General features: G+C 40.0%; 1 protein-coding gene across 1 annotated transcript in view; it reads right to left on the reverse strand.

Moving 5' to 3' along the window:
- Positions 1–16231, reverse strand: part of LOC105285730 (protein deadpan) — a 105084-nt gene extending 88853 nt beyond the window's left edge. The window contains exons 1-3 of the mRNA XM_020033732.2: positions 15421–16231; positions 15190–15287; positions 14939–15031 (exon numbers count right to left, since the gene is read on the reverse strand). Coding sequence (XP_019889291.1) covers positions 14939–15031; positions 15190–15258 — 162 coding nt within the window. The 5' untranslated portion in view covers positions 15259–15287; positions 15421–16231. The remainder of the gene's footprint in view (positions 1–14938; positions 15032–15189; positions 15288–15420) is intronic.
- Positions 16232–26075: the final 9844 nt, after the last annotated feature.

Consider the following 26075-nt stretch of genomic DNA (forward strand, 5'->3'; position numbering starts at 1 on the left):
TTTGTAACGCGCGTAACAGCGCTCAGATAAGTAACGCAGTTTATGTTTCGAAAATTCCCACCGTAACCCTCCTCCCTCTCTCACCCACTCGTACGCACTCATGCAGGTCGTGCATCGGATCGCATGTGCGCGCCAGCCGCACTTATGACGCGCGCATACGCATGCGTACACGTCGGCACGCAATGTTTGCCTTCTCTGTCAGACGATCCTCCATCGCGAGCCTTTGTATTTCGCCGCTACTACAGTCGACCACACGATGATACTCGATCCCTTTCTATCTACATCGTTCGTCTCTGTATCAACAAAATTCTGCCGGACTGTTCACATTTCAGCATTTTGTAATTTTGCACGTCTCAATCGGCACAAATAAATCTCGTTGTTGCTGTGATCGCGATTTCTTTTCTCGAAAAAAAACTGAAATACGTACCTAAAGTGCACGAAAGTGAAATTGTTTTTGTGATTCTTCTTTGTTGCAAAGGATAACTTCTATAGCAATGCCTCGTTAACAAAACGATAAAAATCATTGTTAATCGATAATGATCGAGAATGATTGATGTTTACTTACCTTATTGAGTTGATCGAATAATGTTCTCGCTTAGCACAACGCAAATTAAAAGGCTTATGGAGCTTCGGAGAGTCATATCCTCCCAGACGGTGTGAAATTCCATACATCAACAGGTCTCAGAAGGGCCGAGGAATTTCCCCACCTTTGGGTACCTAGTACCCACTCTGGGCATACTTGCACTCCACCATGGGCACACAGGTGCTTCGGCATGCAGGCTCTACGAAATCGAAAACATCAAAACAGTTCCCTCGGCACCCCAAGCCGAGTATTCACCGTGGATACTGGATCGTCGAACTTTGCGTGAGACTGTATTTGGATGCTACGAATGTTGCTGAAGCAGATTACAAAACCAGTGTTCTCGGATAAAACTGCCGACACTCGGGTATACGCATGGCATGACAAGTGCGTGAGTATCGATTGGCAATAGCGAATTTCATTGCGTAAATTCAAAGCAGATGCATAAAATGGAAAAATGCATTGATTTACGACGAAGTGTGCTCGCGCAGGTAATGATCATTTCTCACGATTCAGTTTGATCGGTGGATTATTTGCAACTACGAAATGCTAGGCAGCGAAGAGGAGCCCGAGCGTAAGAGCGCAATCGGGATGTTCAAAACGAACAACGCAAGGTAACAACGTTTTGCAACCGGACGAGTTTGACGGCCTCATTGTGCGCGAAAAATGTTGTGTTAAGAGAGATTTAATATCGATATCGATGTTCCATTTAAAATCGACATACTGTAAATTTTGTACAATCGTGTGAATTTAATTCGATCATTTCAGAGTAACAAGCCGATCATGGAAAACAACACGCGCTCGAATCAATCAGTATCTCGATGAACTGAAAACTTCATACTTGTAAATGAAAAGATGTAATCACGTTCTGATCATTCTTTAAATGAGTAGCTTGATCCTTATTGGTTTATCGAGTATTGTTGGGATTCGTCACATAACATGTCTTGTACAAATTATATTTCCGTTTCGGTAACAAGCTCCTTCATATTGAAAGCCATGTAATTATAGTGAATATTATCTTCCATATTTTACAGTCGAAATTATCTGATTGGTTATTAGACAATAGACATTTTGTAAATCCTTTCATTTGACATTAGCTTTCAATACATAGCGTTCACCAGCGAGCTAAATGAAGCATTTCTTGACAGATATTGGAACATAGGTGGCATTTAGAAACTAGGCCAAAATAAGTCGTAAATGGAAATTTTGGAGAAATCAGGACAGCCAGACAAAACTGAAAATTTACTAGATTAGTTAACTCGACAATTTTTATAACAAATAGCTCTTCAATTTCAACAAGTTTTTGCATGCAGGTAGGGAGGTCCCCAATAGAAAAAAAAATAAAAGTAGCGCCCAAATGCATATTTCCAATCGAATTCTTACATTTTTTATTTCCCTAATGCACATTTATATTGCTTTGAATACGCGTATGTCTTTGTGTGTGTGTGTATGTGTGTTAGAAAATACGAGCGTCTAATGTAATCTCCTGCCGCGCGACGCAGTGCGTATAAAAGGCCCATTGCCCAAAAATGGTATTTGCGTCGTAACTTTTTTAATTTTTTACCGCAACTGCCAATGCACACAATTGGAATAATTGTACATTGCGCAAATGGTAGTTTGCTCTTTCCGCGTGATTTATTGTGTGCGACTTTAAATAGATTTGATCAGAATCCATAACGAGGACATAAAGGATCTGGTCAAGGGAGGTTTTTAATTCTTTCAGTTTTGATTTCTTTTTAAAGCGTTGTGCATTAGGTGAAATAAAAAATGTAAAGAATTCGATTGGAAATAGCATTTTTGAGTAATTAACTAACGTCGAAAATTGCGCACGTAGCGCGCAAATATGCATTTGGGCGCTACTTTTATTTTTCTTCTATTTGGGACCTCCCTACCTGCATGCGAAAAAATTTTGAAATCCGAGTGTAACACCTAAAAACCTTTCCTTGTGAGACGTGATCTTGCTTTACGAGAGATAACGTAAAACAATACCTATTTCTAATCACACTCGAAGGTCACTCGGAAAAAGTAACCACTGTGCGCACTACTTGCAATGCTATCGTTCCACATATTGTATCATTCTGAATGCTTTCTGGAACATGTCTGTCACACGTAGCTATTAGGTTGTTCGGAAGTTATTTTTTTCAGGAAAATGAAAGGCGTTTCATATTTAAAATAAATTTATTCAGTATGTCTTGGCCATTTTGTTCCACTACCTTTCGCCATATTTCTGGCAACTTTAAGATTCCACGCTCATAGAAGTCCTCTCCTTATTGACAAAAATTAAGCAAGTGATTTTTGACGCCTTCATTTGAATCGAAGTTTACATTGTTCAAAGAATTTTGTAGAGACCGGAACAAATGGTAATCGGATGGTGCCAGATCAGGAGAGTATGGTGGTGTGTAGCACATCCCATCCAAGCTGTAAAGCTTCTGGCGAGTGACCAAACTTGGTGTGGTCTGGCGTTGTCGTGAGGAATACACACCTTTGCTATTCGCCAATTCTGCGCTTCTGTTGATGCAGCATCAATTCATCCAGCTTCGACAATACACTTTCGAATCAATCGTGCTGTTGCTTCGTAGTAGCTCGAAAAATACGATTCCTTCAAGTCCCACCATACAGAAAGCATGATCTTCTTTGATGAATATCTGCCTTGATTCGATTGAGCAGGTTCATCTTGCCTGGACCATGATTCGTTTTCGCTTAACATTGTGTAAACAATCCATTTCATCTCAGTTATGATTCGCTTCAAAATGGTTCAATTTCTTCACGTTTCAACGATGAATCGCAGAGGTAATGCGTCGAATCAAGTCAATTTCCTTTAAATTGTGTGGAACCCGAATATCGAGCTTTGAAACGAATCCAAGGCGTTTCAAATGATCGTAAACGAGTCGAATTCGATAAATTTAACTTTTCAGCAATTTCGCGTGTTGTTATGCGACGGTTTGCATCCATCAGAGCCTTTATTTTCTGTCATCAAGCTTTAATGGCCGATCTGAACGTGGTGCATCTTTCAAATCGAAATTTCCAGACGAATCGAAACCAATTCTGACAAGACGTTCACTCAATACATCTTCTCCATACACCACCAATTTTTCTGCTTGCACGCTTTTTCCCTTTCGGTAGTAAAAACAAAATATTACGAAAATGTCATTTGATTTTCCATTTTGATGTGATGCCAAAAAACAATACTTGACAGATCGCAACACAATAAGATACTAAATGACGTCTGAAATGTCAATTGTCAAAATGTAAAACGAATTTGTCGCTTAGAGTAAGGTTAAGTATCGAGGAACGCGACTAACGACATCTCTTTGTGAAAACGAACATTACTTTCCGAACAACCCAATAGATTGAGAATTAAATTCGTCTTTCGTTCAGCAAAAATTCAGAAAGAATAATTTGCAGCAATTATTTCAAATATCGATCGAATCAAACTCAAAATCGATATAAAGTTTTGAAATAAAGTAAAGTAAAATATGTAAAAATATTAAGTTTGAATTTTCTTCTATCTTGGTATTTTGAAATGTAATCTTCATCGCGATAGCACCAGGTTCGAAGGATCAGTGCGTCAGTCCAGCGGAAGTTGTCATAACGAATGTATCGACGATATTTGATCAAGTTGTCACGTGGGTCCCTTTTTTCCCTCCGGAGTCCCTTTCGACAGATTTCTTTTACAATCGAGAGATTGGTCGAACAAGACGGGATGGTTTTGTTTTAGTATTTTCGTGCCTCTGGTAGGGAACGGATGAAACTGGATCCCCGTGCCCGTGTGTGTAACTGCCCTACAGATTTTACAATGGCCTCAACGGTTAAAGGAACCGGCAAGAAACGTTTACAGGAGGGTCTCAATTATCGCCCCCTAAATTGACTTGCCGCGACCGCCGCGACGCCGAAATCACCCTGTGCCGCTCTCAAGCAAACGATACACGCGCGACGCGATGTTACTCGTGATTGTGGAGATTGTCAGCGTTCATGTGCAAGACTCGTTTGTGCAAAACTGTAACGTGTCGTAGCGATGAAGCAAATCGAGCCTCAAGCGAATTCGATATCGATTGATTAAAATTTTGCGCTTTTCATGGATCAAATTCTGCACCATGTAGCGCATCCTACGAGACTGATGGTGACAAACACAGCCACGTAACAAGATAGAACCTCTCAACCGCTTCTCTTCTCTCTCTCTCTCTCTTTCTCTCTCCCCCCTCTGTTCACTTCGTCAGATGACTTCCCTATACAACCGTATTACCTGCGCGCTCCGCTGTGTCCGTCCGTTCGTCCCGTACAAAACGCCCCCCACGCCTTCGTGAGACACCGAAATAATTATTACGAAGAAAAAAGATCTCATCTCAGGTTCGGCCTCTCTTGTTGACCGTATCATCTTAAGGATCCGGCTCCGGTCTGCGAGATCGGCGAAAAAGGAGGAGATGCGCAACGCCTCTGCTTTTTTCGTCGGTCCTTTAACAGGTCCACCTCTCCGTTCGTAAGCTCGGTATGTCGAATTTAAGTCCGGAAATCAATATCTCTCCGTGATGTTTCTCTCATGCCACCCTCTCATGTAACTTACCCCTATTGCGCTTCCACAATAATTTATTCTCAGATTGCATTCGACGATTTTGCCGTGCTTTAGTCTGTGACGTTTCGACAATGAAAATTTCGATAAATCAAAGCTTATAGGTGTGATTTAGTTTTGAGGTTTTTTGCTCAAAAACGCATGTATTTAAATATGATAATGAATGAATACCTTCATCAAAATATTTTCCTTCCTTTTCTATAACTTTCCCATCTTTCTGGCAAAGATGCGATAAAATCACTCTTCTTTTCAGTTGATCCATTCGTCGACGAATTTTCGCACTTCTTCGAAATTATCAAATGTGTATCCTCTAAGAGCGTCTTGCATCCACCGGAACAAATAATAATCGCATGGAGAATACGCGGGTGCGGTAAGACTTGCCATTCAAGCTCTAATAGTGTTTGTTTCACCGATAACGCAACGTGAGGTCGAGCGTTGTCACGAAGAAGAATCACTTTCCGTCGTTTACTCGCAATTGGCGGTCGTTTTCGTCCAATGCTTGCTTCAACTTGTACAATTGTGTCGATAACGATCAGCCGTGACAGTCTCTCATGCGAGTTTAACAGCTCATAGTACACTATCCCACCAAATACAGAGCTTACTTTGAACCTGAATATTGCGTCTCGAGTGGATGTTGATGGTTCGCCTGGATCCACCATGATTTTCTGCGTTTCGGATTATCAAAATAGATCCACTTTTCATCCCCAGTAACGATCCGAGACAAAAGACTCTTCTTTTTTGCCTGGCGATCAACAGAAATGCAAATGTTCAAATGGCACTCGATATTTGATGTCGAACCCATTTCCTTCTTTCTGAATTTTCCCCATTTCATGTAAATGTTTGGCAACTGTCGACGATCAACATTTAATGCTCTGGCAAGTTCTAAGTGGATCGTGTTGGATTTTCGTGCAATAATGCTGCAAATCTGCATTTTCAAGCTTTCTTGTGTGTCCCGAGCGTCTTTGTCCTTCACGCGTCTTAATTGATTGGGGCAGAATCACCATAAGTTTCCACAAAATTCTATAACCGTCAGCCGCAGTTTCTTTTGCTTAAAAAACAAAAGCAACGCATGTCGAAAATGCTGTTCGAAGTTGCATTTTACGATGATATAAACACGACTGTTATTGCATCTATTGCATAAAGCTACTAAATGTCATGGATAATATCAACACTGTAAGAAAGAACAGTTATCGGAAACAAACTGACACTACAGCCATCTAGTTGCAAAACCTTCAAAACTATTAGGGTGTGATTTAGTTTGAGGTTTTTTGCTCAAAAACGCATGTATTTAAATATGATAATGAGAATGAATACCTTCATCAAAATATTTTCCTTCCTTTTCTATACTTTTTCCCATCTTTCTGGCAAGAGAATGACGATAAAATCACTCTTTCTTTCAGTTGATCCATTCGTCGACGAATTTTCGCACTTCTTCAAATTATCAAAGTGTGTATCCTCTAAAGCGTTTGCATCCACCGAACAAATAATAATCGCATGGAGAATACGCGGGTGCGTAAGACTTGCATTCAAGCTCTAATTATGTGTTTCACCAGAGAAACGCAACTGAGTCGAGCGTTGTCACGAAAAGAATCACTTTCCGTCGTTTACTCGCAATTGGCGTCGTTTTCGTCAATGCTTGCTTCAACTTGTACAATTGGTGTCGATAACGATCACCGTGACAGTCTTCATGCGGATTTACAGCTCATAGTACACTATCCACCAAATACAGAGCGTTACTTTCAACCGTGAATATTGCGTCTCGAGTGGATGTTGATGGTTCGCCTGGATCCACCATGATTCTGTTACATTTCAAGACATGTACTTTTTGGCCAACCCATACATTCCTCGTAATCCTTCACTCGCGAAAAAATCCTGCCCTTTTTGAACTTTTCTCCTTATGACTTTACGTCATGCGTATTGCAAAATATGATGATTCAATATAATTTTAATTGAAGTTTAATCCTATTCGTAGGCGTCAGCGTAGAAATCTAAAACAATCGGTTTTTTGCAAAAAGTTAATATGCACAGAATTGTTTCTTTTTCTTAGAAAGAATATCTCAGACTCGTGTTCTAACTTGCTCTTGCACGTTGAATTAACAATACGATGACGTGGCCCTCCTTCATTGAGCCGACGAAGAAGCGAAGAGAGTGCAAACACGTCGATAGCAGAGCCCGCCGCATCTGCTGTCGACAAACTCGTGCTGTTTCGAAAGCTGGGGTGCAAACAATGCATCGGTCTTGCACGGATTGCGAAAGAACCCCCTCCTTATAAGATTCCTCGATTCCCTCGATTGCCAGACATGCTGGCACGCGCCAGGGCATCACCTGCCACTTGGATTATTGATTTTAGAACACACAGCAACCGAGGGGGAGAGAGATATAAGGACATTTTCTTACTTTGCTAATGGAATATCCGAATCAGATTTTTCAAAGCAATTTTGCATTATGCTCCTCAATATTTCATCTCAATACAATGTTATTTGAAAAATTAAATAACATATAAATAATTATTATCTAATTGCAAGTGTTATAGGCGCGATAACATTACGAAGGACTAAATATTTTCGTACCGTCGCACAGTGGGGCCAAATCCCGAAAAGCTGGTAAAAATATGAAAGCACTGTTCAATTTGCACGAAACTTTGTATCTAAGGGTTTTAGAGGTCGCTGATTACGAATCCGAAGTCAAAATTGCAATAATATGATGGCTCCAATATGGCCGACGTATATTTCAAAAATTTTTTAGAACTTAAAAAGTACTGTTAAACTTAGAACAATATAAACAATGCTCTACCGTTATATTTCGATATATATATATATAACATTAATATATATTTTTCTTTCATAATATGCTTCGATATATATTATAACTAAAAAACCTTAGGTAACCAAAGGTAAAAAAAGTACGCCAAGTACATAAAAAGTCCCTCCTTTTACGCAACAAACAGTGTAAAAAAACTATTTATAAAAATCAAAACTAAATATGAAATCAATAGTTAACTAATCAAGTACCTCGAAGCAATTCAGTTTGAGTATTTTACCCAAACGTTTTCTATGCATACTCTCTTATCGCATGACGACATTGAAGTACTTGGCGTGCCAGGGTCATGTATTCTTATAAATTTGTACAGTATCTTGATAAGGTTCTGTATTTTGTATCTTGATGATTTTCAATAATGACTCGCAAATGATTGTACGTCTCTTATAGGTAGAACAGTACGTTTTGATGCGATTCTTATTACAAAAACGTGCGCGAAACCCAGAGTGGCACCTGGTGCAGCTGGTTTTTGTTTTTCTTATTAAATAATAGTATAAACTATAATCTCAAATAAGTTTCGTTGCAGAACTCTGCGGAACTCATACCTCTTTCTTTACGTTTTAAAAATTTTTACATGCAATTTTACATTCAATTTCACTACAAATATTTGTAAATTGTTATTTTGTATATTGATTGTGTAATAGATGTTAATATTCTACTTACTACTAGCAAAAGATTCCATTTTGCAGATTTAAAATTGGTTAATTTTACGAATTTTGACGTCCTCCTAAACAGATCAGTATTTGTGCGCGCTAGATGTTGTTTGTGCGAAGGTCGACTTAGTAGTGGATCATATACGGTCGACTCCTCTTAACTGTGTTATTTGACATTTGACTTATCAGTCTATCGAACCTAATACTTAAAATTCCCGAAATAGAAACTTTATTTTTCGACTTTTGGCCAGCTTTTCGGGATTTGGCCCCACTGTGCGTCGCGTCGCGGACGTTGCCGTTCAACATTATTGGGCGACCGGAAATTCAATATATAAATCGGAATAGGTGCATCCGTTCCTGCGCGTCGCTCAGTTCTTGGAGCACGCATCGTAAAATCTCGATATTTATCCCCTTCGCTTCACGGGATATATTGGGTCATTAAGTATGAAACTTTACAAATAGAAAACAATTAAAAACCTTTGCCATTTTTGGGGCCCAACATGGGGGGGGGAAAAAAAAAAAACCATTTGGATTTTTATTTTTTTCCCAAAAATTCCCGGGGAAAAAAAAAATTTTTTCCTTTTCTTTAATATAATAAAAAATATAAAAAAATATATCCCCTTTCCAAACGCAGAAATCATGGGTGGATCAGGCGAACATCAACATCCACTCCGAGACGCAATATCACGGTTCAAAAGTAACGCTCTGTAGTTGGTGGGATAGTGTACTATGAGCTGTTAAATCCGCACGAGACTGTCACGGCTGATCGTTATCGACACCAATTGTACAAGTTGAAGCAAGCATTGGACCAAAAACGACCGCCAATTGCGAGTAAACGACGGAAAGTGATTCTTCTTCGTGACAACGCTCGACCTCACGTTGCGTTCTCGGTGAAACAAACACTATTAGAGCTTGAATGGCAAGTCTTACCGCACCCCGCGTATTCTCCATGCGATTATTATTTGTTCCGGTGGATGCAAGACGCTTTAGAGGATACACACTTTGATAATTTCGAAGAAGTGCGAAAATTCGTCGACGAATGGATCAACTGAAAAGAAGAGTGATTTTATCGTCATCTCTTGCCAGAAAGATGGGAAAAAGTTATAGAAAAGGAAGGAAAATATTTTGATGAAGGTATTCATTCATTATCATATTTAAATACATGCGTTTTTGAGCAAAAAAACCCTCAAAACTAAATCACACCCCTAATAGTTTTGAAGGTTTTGCAACAGATGGCTGTAGTGTCAGTTTGTTTCCGATAACTGTTCTTTCTTACAGTGTTGATATTATCCATGACATTTAGTAGCTTTATAGCAATAGATGCAATAACAGTCGTGTTTATATCATCGTAAAAATGCAACTTCCGAAACAGCATTTTCGACATGCGTTGCTTTTGTTTTTTAATCAAAAGAAAACTGCGGCTCACGGTTATAGAATTCTTGTGGAAACTTATGGTGATTCTGCCCCATCAATTAAGACGTGTGAAGGACAAAGAACGCTCGGGACAATCAAGAAAGCTTGAAAATGCAGATTTGCAAGCATTATTGCACGAAAATCCAACACGATCCACTTCAGAACTTGCCAGAGCATTAAATGTTGATCGTACGACAGTTGCCAAACATTTACATGAACTGGGGAAAATTCAGAAAGAAGGGAAATGGGTTCGACATCAATTATCGGAAAGTGCCATTTGAACATTTGCATTTCGTTGATCGCCGGGCAAAAAAGAAGAGTCTTTTGTCTCGGATCGTTACTGGGGATGAAAAGTGGATTTATTTTGATAATCTGAAACGCAGAAAATCATGGGTGGATCCAGGCGAACCATCAACATCCACTCCGAGACGCAATATTCACGGTTTAAAAGTAACGCTCTGTAGTTGGTGGGATAGTGTACTATGAGCTGTTAAATCCGCATGAGACTGTCACGGCTGATCGTTATCGACACCAATTGTACAAGTTGAAGCAAGCATTGGACGAAAAACGACCGCCAATTGCGAGTAAACGACGGAAAGTGATTCTTCTTCGTGACAACGCTCGACCTCACGTTGCGTTATCGGTGAAACAAACACTATTAGAGCTTGAATGGCAAGTCTTACCGCACCCCGCGTATTCTCCATGCGATTATTATTTGTTCCGGTGGATGCAAGACGCTTTAGAGGATACACACTTTGATAATTTCGAAGAAGTGCGAAAATTCGTCGACGAATGGATCAACTGAAAAGAAGAGTGATTTTATCGTCATCTCTTGCCAGAAAGATGGGAAAAAGTCATAGAAAAGGAAGGAAAATATTTTGATGAAGGTATTCATTCATTATCATATTTAAATACATGCGTTTTTGAGCAAAAAAACCCTCAAAACTAAATCACACCCCTAATAGCTTTTGATTTATCGAAATTTTCATTGTCGAAACGTCACAGACTAAAGCACGGCAAAATCGATCGAATGCAATCTGAGAATAAATTATTGTGGAAGCGCAATAGGGGTAATGTTACATGAGAGGGTGGCATGAGAGAAACATCACGGAGAGATATTGATTTCCCGACTTAAATTCGACACTCCGAGCTTACGAACGGAGAGGTGGCACCTGTTAAAGGACCGACGAAAAAAAAAGCAGAGGCGTTGCGCGCATCTCCTCCTTTTTTTCGCCGATCCTCGCAGACCGGAGCCGGATCCTTAAAGATGATACGGTCAACAAAGAGAGGCTGCAACCTGAGATGAGATTCTTTTTTTCTTCGTAATAATTATTTCGGTGTTCCCACGAAGGCGTGGGGGGCGTTTTGTACGGGACGAACGGGACGGACACAGCGGAGCGCGCAGGTAATACGGTTGTATAGCGGAAGTCATCTGGACGAAAGTGAACAGAGAGGGGAGGAGAGGAAAGAGAGAGAGAGAGAGAAAGAAGCGGTGAGAGCGTTCTCATCTTGTTACGTGGCTGTGTTTGCACCATCAGTCTCGCAGGACTGCGCTACATGGTGCAGAATTCTTGATCCATGAAAGAAGCGGCAAAAATTTTAATCAATCGATATCGAATTCGCTTGAGGCTCGATTTGCTTCATCGCTACGACACGTTACAGTTTTGCACAAACGAGTCTCTGCACACGCTCGACAATCTCCACAATCACGAGTAACATCGCGTCGCGCGTGTAATCGTTGCTTGAGAGACGGCACAGGGTGATTTCGGAAGTCGCGGCGGCGCGGCAAGTCAATTTTAAGTGGGCGCGATAATTGGAGACCCCCTCCCTGTAAACGTTTCTTCGCCGGTTCCTTTAACCGGTTCGAGTGCCATTGTAAAATCTGTAGGGCAGATTACACACACGGGCACGGGGATCCAGTTTCATCCGTTCCCACGCAGAGGCATCGAAAATACTAAAACAAAACCCATCCCGTCCTTGTTACGACCAATCCTCCTCCGATTTAAAAGAAATCCTGTCGAAAGGACTCCGGAGGGAAAAAAAGGGACCCACGGTGGACAACTTGATCAAATACGTCCGATACATCCGTTATGACAACTTCCGCTACTGACGCACTGATCCTTCGAACCTGGTGACTATCGCGATGAAGATTACATTTCCAAAATACCAAGATAGAAGAAAATTCCAAACTTAATATTTTTACATATTTTACTTTACTTTATTTCAAAACTTTATATCGATTTTGAGTTTGATTCGATCGATATTTGAAATAATTGCTGCAAATTATTCTTTCTTGAATTTTTGCTGAACGAAAGACGAATTTAATTCTCAATCTATTGGGTTGTTCGGAAAGTAATTTCGTTTTTCACAAAGAGATGTCGTTAGTCGCGTTCCTCGATACTTAACCTTACTCTAAGCGACAAATTCGTTTTACATTTTGACAATTGACATTTCAGACGTCATTTAGTATCTTATTGTGTTGCGATCTGTCAAGTAATTGTTTTTTGGCATCACATCAAACATGGAAAATCAAAGTGAGCATTTTCGTAATATTTTGCTTTTTTACTACCGAAAGGGTAAAAATGCAGTGCAAGCGAGAAAAAAATTGGTGCCGTGTACGGAGAAGATGTATTGAGTGAACGTCATTGTCAGAATTGGTTTTCGAAATTTCGTACTGGAAATTTCGATTTGAAAGATGCACCACGTTCAGATCGGCCAATTAAAGCTGATGACGAGAAAATAAAGGCTCTGATGGATGCAAACCGTCGCATAACAACACGCGAAATTGCTGAAAAGTTAAATTTATCGAATTCGACCGTTTACGATCATTTGAAACGCCTTGGATTCGTTTCAAAGCTCGATATTCGGGTTCCACACAATTTAAAGGAAATTGACTTGATTCGACGCATTACCATCTGCGATTCATCGTTGAAACGTGAAGAAAATGAACCATTTTTGAAGCGAATCATAACTGGAGATGAAAAATGGATTGTTTACAACAATGTTAAGCGAAAACGATCATGGTCCAGGCAAGATGAACCTGCTCAATCGACATCCAAGGCAGATATTCATCAAAAGAAGATGATGCTTTCTGTATGGTGGGATTGGAAGGGAATCGTATTTTTCGAGCTACTACCAAGCAACCAGACGATTGATTCGAAAGTGTATTGTCGTCAGCTGGATGAATTGGATGCTGCCATCAAGCAGAAGCGACCAGAATTGGCGAATAGGAAAGGTGTCGTATTCCATCACGACAACGCCAGACCACACACAAGTTTGGTCACTCGCCAGAAGCTTTTACAGCTTGGATGGGATGTGCTACCACACCCACCATACTCTCCTGATCTGGCACCATCCGATTACCATTTGTTCCGGTCTCTACAAAATTCTTTGAACAATGTAAACTTCGATTCAAATGAAGGCGTCAAAAATCACTTGCTTCAATTTTTTGTCAATAAGGAGAAGGACTTCTATGAGCGTGGAATCTTAAAGTTGCCAGAAATATGGCGAAAGGTAGTGGAACAAAATGGCCAAGACATCACTGAATAAAATTTATTTTAAATATGAAAAAACCGCCTTTCATTTTTCCTTGAAAAAACGAAATAACTTTCCGAACAACCCAATAGCTCACGTGGACAGACATGTTCCAGAAAAGCATTCAGAATGATACAATATGTGGAACGATAGCATTGCAAGTAGTGCGCACAGTGGTTACTTTTTTCCGAGTGACCTTCGAGTGTGATTAGAAATAGCGTATTGTTTTACGTTATCTCTCGTAAAGCAAGATCACGTCTCACAAGGAAAGGTTTTTAGGTGTTACACTCGGATTTCAAAACTTTTTTGCATGCAGGTAGGGAGGTCCCCAAATAGAAGAAAAAAATAAAAGTAGCGGCCCAAATGCATATTTGCGCGCTACGTGCGCAATTTTCGACGTTAGGTTAATTACTCAAAAATGCTATTTCCAATCGAATTCTTTACATTTTTTATTTCACCTAATGCACAACGCTTTAAAAAGAAATCAAAACTGAAAGAATTAAAAACCTCCCTTGACCAGATCCTTTATGTCCTCGTTATGGATTCTGATCAAATCTATTTAAAGTCGCACACAATAAATCACGCGGAAAGAGCAAACTACCATTTGCGCAATGTACAATTATTCCAAATTGTGTGCATTGGCAGTTGCGGTAAAAAATTAAAAAAGTTACGACGCAAATACCATTTTTGGGCAATGGGCCTTTTATACGCACTGCGCTCGCGCGGCACGAGATTACATTAGACGCTCGTATTTTCTAAACACACACAAAATTATTCAAAGCAATATAAATGTGCATTAGGCGAAATAAAAAATGTAAAGAATTCGATTGGAAATAGCATTTGGGCCGCTACTTTTATTTTTTTTTCTACTTGGGGACCTCCCTACCTGCATGCAAAAACTTGTTGAAATTTGAAGAGCTATTTGTTATAACAATTGTCGAGTTAAATCTAATCATCAGTGTAAAATTTTCTGAAGTTTTGTCTGGCTGTCCCGATTTCTCCAAAATTTCCATTTACGACTTATTTTGCCTACATTTTAAATGCCACCTATGTTCCGCAATATCCTGTCAAGAAATGCTTTCATTTAGCTCGCTGGTGAACGCTATGTCATTGAAAGCTAATGTGTCAAATGAAAGGATTTACAAAAATGTCTATTGTCTAATAACCAATCAGATAATTTCGACTGTCAAAAATATGGAAAGATAATATTCACTATAATTAATGCGCTTTCAAATATGCGAGGAGCTTGTTACCGAAACGGAAATATAATTTGTACAAGACATGTTATGTGTGACGGAATCCCAAACAATACTCGATAAACCAATAACGGATCAAGGCTACCTCATTTAAAGAATGATCAGGAACGTGACTTACATCTTTTTCATTTACAAGTATGAAGTTCTTCAGTTCATCGAGATACTGATTGATTCGAGCGCGTCGTCGTTTTTCCATGATCGGCTTGTTACTCTGAAATGATCGAATTAAAATTCACACCGATTGTACAAAATTTCACAGTATGTCGATTTTAAATGGAACATCGATATCGATATTAAATCTCCTCTTAACACAACATTTTTCGCGCACAATGAGGCCGTCAAACTCGTCCGGTTGCAAAACGTTGTTACCTTGCGTTGTTCCGCTTTTGACATCCCCGATTGCGCTCTACGCTCGGGCTCCTCTTCGCTGCCTAACATTTCGTAGTTGCAACAATCCACCGATCAAACTGAATCGTGAGAAAATGATCATTACCCGCGCGAGCACACTTCGTCGTAAATCAATGCATTTTATCCATTTTATGCATCTGCTTTGAATTTACGCAATGAAATTCGCTATTGCCAATCGATAATTTCACGCACTTGTCATGCCATGCGTATACCCGAGTGTCGGCAGTTTAATCGGAGAACACTGGTTTTGTAATCTGCTTCAGCAACATTCGTACATCCAAATACAGTGCTCCACGCAAAGTTCGACGATCCAGTATCCACCGGTGAATACTCGGCTTGGGGTGCCGAGGGTAACTGTTTGATGTTTTCGATTTCGTAGAGCCCGCATGCCGAAGCACCCGTGTGCCCATGGTGGAGTGGGGCAAAGTATGCCCCAGAGTGGGGTATTAGGTACCCCAAAGGTGGGGAAATCCTCGGCCCTTCTGAGACCTGTTGATGTATGGGAATTTCACACCGTCTGCAGGATATGATCTCTCCGAAAGCTCCATAAGCCTTTTAATTTGGGTTGCTTGCTAAGCGAGAACATTATTCGATCAACTTGCAATAAGGTAAGTACAACATCAATCATTCTCGATCATTATCGATTAACAATGATTTTATTCGTTTTGTTAACGAGGCATTGCTATAGAAGTTATCCTTTGCAACAAAGAAGAATCACAAAAAACAATTCTCACTTTTCGTGCACTTTAGGTACGTGCCATTTTCAGTTTTCGAGAAAAAAAGAAATCGCGATCACAGCAACACAGCGCAGATTTATTTGTGCCGAATTGGAGACGTGCAAAATTACAAAATGCTGAAATGTGAACAGTCCGGCAGAACTTTTGTCTCGATACAGAGACGACACGATGTAGATAGAAAGGGATCGAGTATCATCGTGTGCGTCGACTGTAGTAGCGGCGAAATACAAAGGCTCGCGATGGAGGATCGTCTGACAGAGAAGGGCAAACATTGCGTGCCGACGTGTGTACGTGCATGCGTATGCGCGCGTCATAAGTGTGGCTGGCGCGCGCAATGCGATCCGATGCACGACCTGCATGAGTGCGTACGAGTGCGGTGAGAGAGGGAGGAGGCCGTTACGTGGGAATTATTCTGAAACATACTGCGTTACTTATCTGACGCTGTTAACGCGCGTTACAAACTTCCCGATGCGACCTGAGAAAACATGTGATTAACTATTCTAATTTAATAAAATATTAATTTTAAAAAATTTTAATAAACATATACAGGGTGTCCCGGGTTTTAACCGACAAACTGCGGGAGCATATTCTACTAGTGGAAATAAGAAAAAATTCTTATATCGAGTTTGCTTAGAAATGCTTTATTACAAAGTTATAAACCAATATTGAAAAGAAATATGAGATAAGTAACAACGGATTTTTTCACAAAAATAAAAATTATCTACGCAATGATTTAGTGACGCATTTCAAAATGTTGTCCTTGCACATCGATACAAACTAGACATCGACGTAGTACAGAATTTGTTACAGTACGACATTCCTGAAAATTTTGTTGCATCTCAGTAACTGAATTAGTAATTCGTTGCTTTAAATCTATCTGGTACTCTCCTGTTAGGAAATCTACGTTGATACTCTCGTACGGCAGCTCGTGCATTTCCGTCACAGAATCCGTACACGAAATGAATATCAGTGTCTTCCACATTTGAAAACACTTTTGGCATTCTGATAGTAATTGCTAGTTGACACGACGATTGAAATCTAACAGCTACTGTTGTGAAAGTAACAATCATACTGAATTGTTTCAACATAGTGAACATGAATACATGTGAATACACATAACATAAACATCTTCGACCTTCCAAATTCTACACTATGTTCCGTTGTTACTTATCTCATATTTCTTTTCAATATTGGTTTATAACTTTGTAATAAAGCATTTCTAAGCAAACTCGATATAAGAATTTTTTCTTATTTCCACTAGTAGAATATGCTCCCGCAGTTTGTCGGTTAAAACCCGGGACACCCTGTATGTTATAAAAATTATAAATAATAGTATAACATGCGTAATATTGGGTTGGCCAAAAAGTAATTGCGTTTTTTTTATATAAATAAAAGGCGAATTTTTCATGGGAAACAAAAACTTTATTAAACAACATATTGTCCATTTTGTTTGATTATCTTTTGCCATTTTTCAGGCAACTTCATGATTCCGCGCTCAAAACAGTTCTTATCTTTTTCAGCAAAAAACAATTCCAACAACGATTTCATATCCTCATCAGCAGTCAAGGTTTTACCATTCAAGGCGTTTTGCAAAGAACGAAACGAATGATAATCTGATGGTGCTAGGTCTGGCGAATATGGTGGATGTGGTAACACATCCCATCCAAGCTGCAACAATTTTTCACGAGTGACCAAACTTGTACGTGGTCTAGCGTTATCATGGTGAAACACAACACCTTTGCGATTCGCCAATTCTCGACGTTTCTGTTTGATGGCATCGTTTAATTTATCCAGTTGACGACAGTATACGTCTGAATTAATGGTTTGATTCCTTGCAAGCAGCTCAAAATACACAATACCTTTAAAGTCCCACCAGACTGACAGCATAATCTTTCTTTGGTGAATATCTGCTTTTCAAGTGCTTTCAGCAGGTTCATCACGATCTTTTTCGTTTGACGTTGTTGTAGACGATCGATTTTTCGTCGCCTGTTATCATCCGTTTCAAAAATCGATCATTTTCCTCACGTTTCATAAGAGAATCGCAGATGTCAATACGCTTAGTGAGATGAATTTCTTTGAGCTCATGTCGTACCCAAATATCGAGCTTACTAATGTATCCAAGTCGTTTTGAATGGTTTTCAACACTCGATTTCGATATATTAAGATTCTCAGCAATCTCTCGTGTCGTTAAACGCCGATTGGAATCGATCGGTGCCTTTATTTTGTCATCATCAATTTCGATTGGCCTTCCTGAGCGTGGTGCATCTTTCACATTAAAATCTCCAGATCGAAATTTAGTAAACCAATGTTGACACTGTCGCAGTTTTAAAGCATCTTCGCCATATACATCACGTAACTTTTTATGAGCTTGCACAGCGTTTTTCCCTTTTCGGAAGTAATAAAACAAAATATGAGGAAAATGTTCTTTTTGATTTTCCATTTTGAAATCGACGGCAAACAAACAATTGTTAACGAAATCATGTACTTTCTTTTTGTAAAACAAGCTTGAACTGTGAGTTGTTAACCTACATAATGAATTTGCGGTTTAGAACGAAGTTAGTTACATTTCAAGACATGTATGTCCATCGATTGGAAAAAAACGCAATTACTTTTTGGCCAACCCAATATATATTGGGTTGGCCAAAAAGTAATTGCGTTGTTTTTATATAAATAAAAGGCGAATTTTTCATGGGAAACAAAAACTTTATTAAACAATATATTGTCCATTTTGTTTGATTATCTTTTGCCATTTTTCAGGCAACTTCATGATTCCGCGCTCAAAACAGTTCTTATCTTTTTCAGCAAAAAACAATTCCAAGAACCATTTGATATCCTCATCAGCAGTAAAGGTTTTACCATTCAAGGCGTTTTGCAAAGAACGAAACCAATGGTAATCTGATGGTGCCAGGTCTGGCGAATATGGTGGATGTGGTAACACATCCCATCCAAGCTGCAACAATTTTTCACGAGTGACCAAACTTGTACGTGGTCTAGCGTTATCATGGTGAAACACAACACCTTTGCGATTCGCCAATTCTCGACGTTTCTGTTTGATGGCATCGTTTAATTTATCCAGTTGACGACAGTATACGTCTGAATTAATGGTTTGATTCCTTGCAAGCGGCTCAAAATACACAATACCTTTAAAGTCCCACCAGACTGACAGCATAATCTTTCTTTGGTGAATATCTGCTTTTCAAGTGCTTCGAGCAGGTTCATCACGATCTTTTTCGTTTGACGTTGTTGTAGACGATCGATTTTTCGTCGCCTGTTATCATACGTTTCAAAAATCGATCATTTTCCTCACGTTCAAAAGAGAATCGCAGATGTCAATACGCTTAGTGAGATGAATTTCTTTGAGCTCATGTGGTACCCAAATATCGAGCTTCCTAATGTATCCAAGTCGTTTTAAATGGTTTTCAACACTCGATTTCGATATGTTAAGATTCTCAGCAATCTCTCGTGTCGTTAAACGCCGATTGGAATCGATCAGTGCCTTTATTTTGTCATCATCAATTCGATTGGCCTTCCTGAGCGTGGTGCATCTTTCACATTAAAATCTCCAGATCGAAATTTAGTAAACCAATTTTGACACTGCCGCAGTTTTAAAGCATCTTCGCCATATATTGGGTTGGCCAAAAAGTAATTGCGTTTTTTTTATATAAATAAAAGGCGAATTTTTCATGGGAAACAAAAACTTTATTAAACAATATATTGTCCATTTTGTTTGATTATCTTTTGCCATTTTTCAGGCACCTTCATGATTCCGCGCTCAAAACAGTTCTTATCTTTTTCAGCAAAAAACAATTCCAACAACGATTTCATATCCTCATCAGCAGTAAAGGTTTTACCATTCAAGGCGTTTTGCAAAGAACGAAACCAATGGTAATCTGATGGTGCCAGGTCTGGCGAATATGGTGGATGTGGTAACACGTCCCATCCAAGCTGCAACAATTTTTCACGAGTGACCAAACTTGTACGTGGTCTAGCGTTATCATGGTGAAACACAACACCTTTGCGATTCGCCAATTCTCGACGTTTCTGTTTGATGGCATCGTTTAATTTATCCAGTTGACGACAGTATACGTCTGAATTAATGGTTTGATTCCTTGCAAGCGGCTCAAAATACACAATACCTTTAAAGTCCCACCAGACTGACAGCATAATCTTTCTTTGGTGAATATCTGCTTTTCAAGTGCTTCGAGCAGGTTCATCACGATCTTTTTCGTTTGACGTTGTTGTAGACGATCGATTTTTCGTCGCCTGTTATCATACGTTTCAAAACTCGATCATTTTCCTCACGTTTCAAAAGAGAATCGCAGATGTCAATACGCTTAGTGAGATGAATTTCTTTGAGCTCATGTCGTACCCAAATATCGAGCTTCCTAATGTATCCAAGTCGTTTTAAATGGTTTTCAACACTCGATTTCGATATGTTAAGATTCTCGGCAATCTCTCGTGTCGTTAAACGCCGATTGGAATCGATCGGTGCCTTTATTTTGTCATCATCAATTGCGATTGGCCTTTCTGAGCGTGGTGCATCTTTCACATTAAAATCTCCAGATCGAAATTTAGTAAACCAATTTTGACACTGCCGCAGTTTTAAAGCATCTTCGCCATATACATCACGTAACTTTTTATGAGCTTGCACAGCGTTTTTCCCTTTTCGGAAGTAATAAAACAAAATATGAGGAAAATGTTCTTTCTGATTTTCCATTTTGAAATCGACGGCAAACAAACAATTGTTAACGAAATCGTGTACTTTCTTTTTGTAAAACAAGCTTGAACTGTGAGTTGTTAACCTACATAATGAATTTGCGGTTTAGAATGAAGTTAGTTACATTTCAAGACATGTATGTCCATCTATTGGAAAAAAACGCAATTACTTTTTGGCCAACCCGTCATTAATGTATGTTTGATGAAACTTACAAATAGAACATAAAACCTTTTGCCAATTTTTTGGCGACATGGACATGAATTTATTTTTCGAAGTATGCGCCCATGTTATCTACACACTTCTGCCATTTTAGTGGTAGTTGGTCTATGCCTCTACTATAGAAGCCAGGAGTACGGGAATCGATGAAGTCGCGGAAGGCTGTTTCGACTGCCTGTTGAGAATTGAAGAATTTCCCACCAGAAGCTGTCCAAATTCCGGAAGAAGTGATAGTCGGTAGGTGATAGATCTGGTGAATATGGTGGATGACGGAGAGTTTCCAATTCCAACTCCGTAGCTTTGCCACGGTCAGTCGTGCAGTGTGCGGTCGAGCATTATCATGCAACAGGATTGGCATTGACCGATTGACCAATTTCGGTTGTTTAATAGCAAGCTGTTGCATCATTTCGTCCAGTTGCTTGCAATATACTTCAGCGTTATCGATGTACCAGGTTCATAAAGTTGTAGTAGATAACACCTGACCTGGACCACCAAACAATCACCATAAGCTCTTTGTGTAATGTGGGTTTCGCGTGATGTCTCGGTGGTTCATCAGCGTTCAACCACTGATGTGAGCGTTTACGATTGTCGTAGAGTATCCACTTTTCATCGCAGGTCACAATTCAATTAAAAAAAAGATTCATTTTTGTGACGGGAAAGCAAAGAAAGTGAAGCCTCTAGACGTTGCGCCTACTGCGCATCGGTCAATTCGTGCGGGACCATTTGTCCAACTTCTTTATCTTACCAATTGCAGCTAAATGAACCAATATGGTGGGTATGGAAACATTGAATATCGATGCCAATTCACGTGTACTTTGAGATGGATCGGACTCTACTACGGCTCTCAAGTGATCATTATCCACCTTCGTCTTTGGTCTTCCACGTGGCTCATTAGCGAGGCTGAAATCTCCATCTCTGAAGTTTTTGAACCAATTGCCCACCGTTGCTTTAGTAGTTGAACCTTCACCAAATACAGCGTTGATATTACGAGCTGTCTCCGACACTGTGGTTCCACGGCGGAACTCATATTCATAAATCACACGAATTTTGGACTTTTCCATAGTTCTATAAAAAAGAATCCACCAATAAAACTAATGAAGATATTTGAAGAAACAAATATGACATTTGAAGAGCGAACATACATCTATCACACTAACCTAACCTGATACTGACGTCTGGCGCCAAATTTGAGATAACAAATGTTAAAGATGGGGCTTTTACATTTGTAAAGTTTCATACTTAATGACCCAATAGAAATGGATAGGTATCCAAGACTCTTTCGATACGGTGGTCTGTCCTTGTTGCACACCTCTCGGACTCAATTCCGCGATATTGGCCCCGTCGACTATATGGGTTTTAAGATGGGATTCAGTCTTTCTCTTTTTCCCTCCGGACGGGGACACGTGGTGGGCACCGTCTCGCGAGCGCATCCGGTGGGGGCCAAACTGGTACGAGCTGGAAAACGCGCGATCCACGTGTGCAGAGCGTGCACGCGTGACTGCAGCTGCATCGCTGGTGGGAGGACCCGAGAGAGACCGGGGAGAAAGGGGAGAGAAGGGGTCAGTTGCATTCCTACGGACAAAGAGTCCTTGACGCAGCCGCGGAGTTGCGGAGAAGCGGTGCCCTCCTACGAAGATCCCCGCAAAACGAACGCATGCTTCTTACGAACACGTTCGCCGCTGAAAATGTTTCTAAACCGCATTCCCGAGCACGGTACGAACAAAGCCAAGAATTAAAAATATTGAATTATGTTATAAATTAAGTTAAATTAAAAACGAAGTCAGAAATTCTGTTTTAAATTAAATTAAGTTAAATTGAATTAAATTAAAAATAAAAATAATAATAGTATTTAAAAATACGATACACTCGATTTAAAAAAAATACGGTCGTATAATAAAGTATAAGAAATATAAAAGAAGATGAAAGTAAATCGATTCATAATCACTTAATGGTTCTGAATTTTGAAACACAATATTAAGTACACACATACTCGATATTCGAGATATTAAGTTAAATATAGCGGAAGTAGTCCTCATTTGCCAGGGTAACGGGATTACGCACGTATCGCGTATGTTGCGATAAGGTACCGAGCACTTTATGGTCTCCATAGGTGATCTTCATAGGGAATGACGGAACATGCAAGCCGTGGCAAGCATCGTGCTATCGTTGCGAGCGCGAAAAAGAAATCGGCCTCCCGGCTATCGCGCGGGTCGCCGAGTAAAACGTCCGGTCGCGCTTTTTCCCATAGTAAAAGTTAATTCGGCTTTTTGCACGGTTACAAGCGGCGGATCTTGGCGGTCGCCGCGCTGTGCGGCGTGCGCGCCACGGTATTTTGATGAGGAGGAATGGAGGCTGGCCGACCGGCGGTCTCGCGATGCAGAAATTGCAATTTGAATTAGCCGCGAAAGCCGGAGCTAATGATTCCTAAAGAGCAAAACATGCGGCGGCGTGCACGAGCCGGCGATATTCGTGGCCGGGCAAGAAAGTCCCCCCGCGACCTCGTGGACCGTGAAAAGAGCGACGGTGCACCGGGGGAGGTTCCTTCTCGGCCGGATGCCGACCATGAAGGGCGCGTTTCTTATCACGCTCCCGGGACCTGAGGGGCCGCTCCGCTGGCGATGAGTGTGACCTCGTTAATGTACCGGAATCGCGTAGCCAACGGGATAATTGCAATAATTGTACCGTACGGCGTCGCTCTCAATCATCACGTCGGCGATGGACGGAAACGTGACTAAATGCGTGCGCGACACGTCAGTCGAGTGATTTTCGCGTGAGACGAAATACAAGAAATACGAAAGACCATAAATAAAGACATGAACAAAAGTACAATAACAATATATTCACTAAGCTTTTTGTTTGCATCATGACGGTCATCAGTGTCCACCTCGTTGCGGATACGTTACGAGATCGATCGGCATTTATGAGTATCAAGGCCCACGTAGAAATTGCCGAGGTTGTTTAACTGGCCCAACATTGGCCTAGTTTGGTAGCCCAGAGTACGGCAGCGGCGTTACACTCCAGTGTCGGATCTGTACTGGCACAATACTGGCGGTCAGTACTGCAAAGAGTTGGCAGACAGTCTTGTCCCAGTACTTATTAAAAACCGGGCCATGTGACGAGCCAGTATAAAATACAGACATGGACCAGTACTGGTTGCGAGACAGGCCATGCTTCGGCAACCGACACAGACCCAGCATTCGACTACATACATTGCCGATAATATATAACTAGCAACACAGGCGCGCGCTACGCGCGCTATAAATAAAATAAGAAATAAAAAAAATAATATAATAAATACAATTGTCAATATAACCGCACTGACAGCCACTATGACATTCTGACATTCGCAACACGAAGTTCGAGTCACACGAAATTCGTCGCGGAAAAGAGGCCTCAATATTCGATAAAAAAGAACTTCGCGAAGTTAACACGGCTTTTTTAGAATAGGATTATAACAATATATCGATTCACCAGCGACCGATAGACGGCCAGATCAGGCGTGACGTTCTCGCTAGAAACATTTGCGTTATCACGCATAAATAACCATCCGGAAAACCGATTTAACATCTTTTTCTTTTAAACGCGATATTAATTCACGCGACATTTACAAAATGATTTACTAATGTTGTTTGCATTAGTCTTTGTTTATAATATTTAAGTCACAAATACAAATAGTGCAAAATACATATTATATATATACAGGGTGGCCCATTTTAATTTATACAGTCGATTTTTTAAAAAACTAAAAGAGATACGAAAAAATGTTTCAGACACACACGTCACGATTTCGAGGGGGACATAAGATGATACCATTGGTTTGACCTTGAATAGTCGTTTGAAGGTCACGCGAAGATCACCTTCAATTTCTTAAATTGAAACCCCAACTTTTTATTGCAGATTCTTATTCTCCATCGAAAAGTAAGTAACTTTTGTCTGAAACATTTTTCCGAAAAATGTCATCTTATGTCCTTAAAATGATCTTCAAGATGAGTTTTGAGGACATTTTAAGGACATAAGATGACATTTTTCGGAAAAATGTTTCAGACAAAAGTTACTTACTTTTCGATGGAGAATAGGAATCTGCAATAAAAAGTTGGGGTTTCAATTTAAGAAATTGAAGGTGATCTTCGCGTGACCTTCAAACGACTATTCAAAGTCAAACCAATGGTATCATCTTATGTCCCCCTCGAAATCGTGACATGTCTGTCTGAAACATTTTTTCGTATCTCTTTTAGTTTTTTAAAAAATCGACTGTATAAATTAAAATGGGCCACCCTGTATATAAAAAATACGTTAATACATTAATTGGTCCACCTCTATGCCCAATGCTGGTGCAGTTATTTACCGAATACTGGTCCATCTATTATTGCCACTGTCGGATCAGTACTGGCAATTAAGTACGGCAGCGGCGTTACACTCCAGTGTCGGATCTGTACTGGCACAATACTGGCGGCCAGTACTGCAAAGAGTTGGCAGACAGTCTTGTCCCAGTACTTATTAAAAACCGGGCCATGTGACGAGCCAGTATAAAATACAGACATGGACCAGTACTGGTTGCGAGACAGGCCATGCTTCGGCAACCGACACAGACCCAGCATTCGACTACATACATTGCCGATAATATATAACTAGCAACACAGGCGCGCGCTACGCGCGCTATAAATAAAATAAGAAATAAAAAAAATAATATAATAAATACAATTGTCAATATAACCGCACTGACAGCCACTATGACATTCTGACATTCGCAACACGAAGTTCGAGTCACACGAAATTCGTCGCGGAAAAGAGGCCTCAATATTCGATAAAAAAGAACTTCGCGAAGTTAACACGGCTTTTTTAGAATAGGATTATAACAATATATCGATTCACCAGCGACCGATAGACGGCCAGATCAGGCGTGACGTTCTCGCTAGAAACATTTGCGTTATCACGCATAAATAACCATCCGGAAAACCGATTTAACATCTTTTTCTTTTAAACGCGATATTAATTCACGCGACATTTACAAAATGATTTACTAATGTTGTTTGCATTAGTCTTTGTTTATAATATTTAAGTCACAAATACAAATAGTGCAAAATACATATTATATATATTATTCTCTTATTCTCCATCGAAAAGTAAGTAACTTTTGTCTGAAACATTTTTCCGAAAAATGTCATCTTATGTCCTTA

The sequence above is a fragment of the Ooceraea biroi genome, chromosome 13, assembly GCF_003672135.1.
Source record: "Ooceraea biroi isolate clonal line C1 chromosome 13, Obir_v5.4, whole genome shotgun sequence".
Taxonomy (NCBI): domain Eukaryota; kingdom Metazoa; phylum Arthropoda; class Insecta; order Hymenoptera; family Formicidae; genus Ooceraea; species Ooceraea biroi.